This window comes from Protobothrops mucrosquamatus, unplaced genomic scaffold (genome assembly GCF_001527695.2).
Source record: "Protobothrops mucrosquamatus isolate PMUCROS unplaced genomic scaffold, P.Mucros_1.0 scaffold5506, whole genome shotgun sequence".
Classification (NCBI taxonomy): Eukaryota; Metazoa; Chordata; class Lepidosauria; order Squamata; family Viperidae; genus Protobothrops; species Protobothrops mucrosquamatus.
The window spans coordinates 10,761-14,323 of record NW_015391361.1 but is presented as its reverse complement, the minus strand read 5'-3'; the positions used below and the strand labels follow the sequence as shown (position 1 = coordinate 14,323).

General features: G+C 46.8%; 1 protein-coding gene across 1 annotated transcript in view; it reads right to left on the bottom strand.

Moving 5' to 3' along the window:
- LOC107299809 (microtubule-associated protein RP/EB family member 1) overlaps nucleotides 1–3,563 on the bottom strand; it is a gene marked incomplete at its 5' end in the record, with an annotated part of 15,904 nt that overhangs the window by 4,110 nt on the left and 8,231 nt on the right. The window contains one exon of the mRNA XM_015829147.1: nucleotides 899–1,106. Within this exon, the coding sequence (XP_015684633.1) occupies nucleotides 899–1,106 (208 nt within the window). The remainder of the gene's footprint in view (nucleotides 1–898; nucleotides 1,107–3,563) is intronic.

The following is a 3,563-nucleotide window of genomic DNA, read 5'->3' as shown; positions in this document are numbered from 1 at the left end:
CCGTACGGCCTCCAGACACCGGGCCATCACGTCAAGGGCATCATTGGGGTGGCCTGGGGTGGAAATGTACAGCTGAGTATCATCAGCGTACTGATGGAAATCCACCCCGAAGCCACGGATGATCTCCCCCAGCGGCTTCACATAAATATTGAACAGTAAGGGGGAGAGGACCGACCCTTGTGGCACCCCACAAGTTAGGAGCCCCACAAGTTAGGAGCCAAGGATCGTCTCTATTTGGACAGCCATTTGTCTGAAATGGTATAGGGTTTCCTGCATCAGCAGGGGGTTGGGCTAGATGACCTCCAAGGTCCCTTCCAACCTTATTATTGTTTATTATGAAGAGACTGCAGTCATTGGTCTGAAGTGGTATAGCATTTCCTGCCTGAGCAGGGGGGTTGGACTAGATGACCTCCCAGGTCCCTTCCAACTTTATTATTATTTATTATGAAGAGACTGGACAGCCATTGGTCTGAAGTGGTATAGGGTTTCCTGCCTGAGCAGGGGGGTGGACTAGAAGACCTCCCAGGTCCCTTCCAACTTTAATATTATTATTGTTGTTGTTGTTGTTGTTGTTGTTGTTGTTGTTGTTGTTGTTGTTGTTGTTGTTGTTGTTATTATTATTATTATTATTATTATTATTATTATTATTAAGAGGTTCAGGTGTGGCAGGCCTGACAGAGGTAGCCTTTCAATCCAATCACCACCTCACCTCTGGCCAGGATAACGAGAGACGCCATCAGCCTGAGATGCTACCTGTGCTGACAGGGGTGTCCCCTTCCTGGGCCCTCCCAGAATGCTGGGACCACTTCTCCCATCATCCCCAACCGCCAGAGCTGGCCCAGGAGCAGCATTAGAACTCCCCAGCGCCCGCGGCGCCCGACACACCAGCCTCTCTTACCGGTGCCACCCGAACCGAGAGTCTTCTTCGGCTTGTTCAGCAGCGGGACCACCAGAGGCGGGGCGGGGCAGCTCTCCTGGCCTTGCCGAGCGGCCACAGGGTCGTAGTCCTTCCCGTCGTAATTCGCGTCGAAGAACTTCTTGAACCACTGAACAAATTCGAAATTGTCCTGGAATTTCCCTTTCACTAATTTGTCCACGGGTATTATCTGAGGAGAAGACAGGTTAAGGAGGTTAAGACGAGAAGTGTACCTTCGAGAATTATAGCAGAGAGGTTTCTAAAAGCAGTAACAGGTTGTCCTCGGCTTTAAGGTACGGCCACACCTGGAATACTGCATCCAGTTTTGGTCACCAGGATGTAAAAAAGATGTTGAGACTCTGGAAAGAGTTCAGAGAAGAGCAACAAAGATGATCAGGGGACTGGAGGCTAAAACATATAAGGAAAAGCTGCTGGAATTGGGTATGTCTAGTTTAAGGAAGAGAAGGACAAGGGGGGACAGGATAGCAGTGTTCCAGTATCTCAGGGGCTGCCCCAAAGAAGAGGGAGTCAAGCTATTCTCCAAAGCGCCTGAAGGCAGGACAAGAAGCAACGGATGGAAACTAACCAAAGAGAGAAGCAGCCTCTGGCTTTTACCTCATGAGCCCCAAACACTCTTATCCTTCCTGTGTAGTTGTAGATGTGTGTTTGGAAATAATTGGGCTGTGCTCACGAAGCCTGCTCAGGTAGCCTCTGAAAGGCCTTCTTAACAATATAACCAAGCTGGAAGGGACCTCGGAGGTCTTCTAGTCCAACCCCCTGCTCCAGCAGGAGACCCTATACCATTTCGGACAAATGGCCGTCCAGTCTCTTCTTTAAAAACTCCAGTGTTGGAGCACCCACAACTTCTGGAGTCCAGCAGTTTCACTGATTAATTTTTCTCACTTTCAGGAAATTTCTCCTTACTTCTTGGAATACAGAATAACAGAGCTGGGAGGGACCTCTAGTTTAAAGAAGAGAAGGATGAGGGGGGACATAATAGCAGTCTTCCAGTATCTCAGGGGCTGCCCCAAAGAAGAGGGAGTCAAGCTCTTCTCCAAAGCCCCTGAAGGGCAGGACAAGAAGCAACGGATGGAAACTAATCAAGGAGAGAAGCAACCTGGAACTAAGGAGAAACTTCCTGACCGTGAGAACAATTAACCAGTGGAACAACCTGCCTCCAGAAGCTGTGAATGCTCCAACACTGGACAGCCGTTTGTCCGAAATGGTATAGGGTTTCCTGCCTGAGCAGGGGGTTGGACTAGATGACCTCCAAGGTCCCTTCCAACTTTATTATTATTAAAGTTAATGGGGAAGTTAGATTCACTTAACAAATGGGGCAAAACTCACTTAAGAACAGAAATTTTGGGCTTAAACATGGTGAGAAGTCAAGGACCACCAGGAGCTTCCTGATTCTTAAATTCATTATTCTGTGCCGTGCGCGATAGAATCCTAAGGGACACCCTGTCGAAACCCCTTGCCAATATTTAAGAGCGCTATCCTCTCTCTCTTACGTCTCGAGGCAAGAGACTCTCAAATCTTTTAATCTCTCTTCCTACAGCTTAGCTCTTAATTCTCGGATAATTTTCACTGTCCTTCTCTGGACCTTTTTTTTTTAAAGTGGGATAGAAATAAACACGCTCTCAGCCAGAGATTGAGTGAGGTGGGGTCTCCCCAAAACAGAACAGAGTGGATTTATATCTTCGCGTGATCTGGAAATTATATATTAATCCAGAAAAAAAGAGATTTTTTTGCAACACGCCACTGAAAGGCCAAAATTGCATTTCTTTCCCTCGGGACCCTGGCATTTGTTCACACAAGAAAAAGTAGGGTGACAACCTGTCCTTCAAAGCCCCTGAAGGCAGGACAAGAAGCAATGGATGGAAACCTATCAAGGAGAGAAACTAAGGAGAAACTTCCTGACAGTGAGAAAAATTAACTTGCCTCCAGAGGTTGTGAATGCTCCAACACTGGAAGTTTTCAAAAAGAGATTGGACAGCCATTTGTTCAGAATGGTATAGGATCTCCTGCATTAGCAGGGGGTTGGACTAGATAACCTCCAAGGTCTCTTCCAACAAAGATGATCAGGGGACTGGAGGCTAAAACATATAAGGAAGTGTTGCTGGAATTGGGTATGTCTAGTTTAACGAAGAGAAGGACGAGGGGGGACATGATAGCTGTGTTCCAGTATCTCAGGGGCTGCCCCAAAGAAGAGGGAGTCAAGCTATTCTCCAAAGCACCAGAAGTCAGGACAAGAAGCAACGGATGGAAACTGATCAAGGAGAGAAGCAACCTGGAATTAAGGAGAAACTTCCTAACAGCGAGAACAATTAACCAGTGGAACAACCGGCCTCCAGAAGTGGTGAATGCTCCAACACTGGAAGTTTTTAAGAAGAAATTGGACAGCCATTTGTCCGAAATGGTATAGGGTTTCCTGCCTGAGCAGGGGGTTGGACTAGATGACCTCCAAGGTCCCTTCCAACTTTACTATTATTATTATTATTATTATTATTATTATTATTATTATTATTACTCTATTATTCTGTTCTTCAGTGCAACGGCCTGCCTCCAGAAGATTCCAAGAAGAGACCGGACAGCCATTTGTCTGGAATGGTATAGGCCAGGGGTAGGCAACCTTGGCTCTTTTATG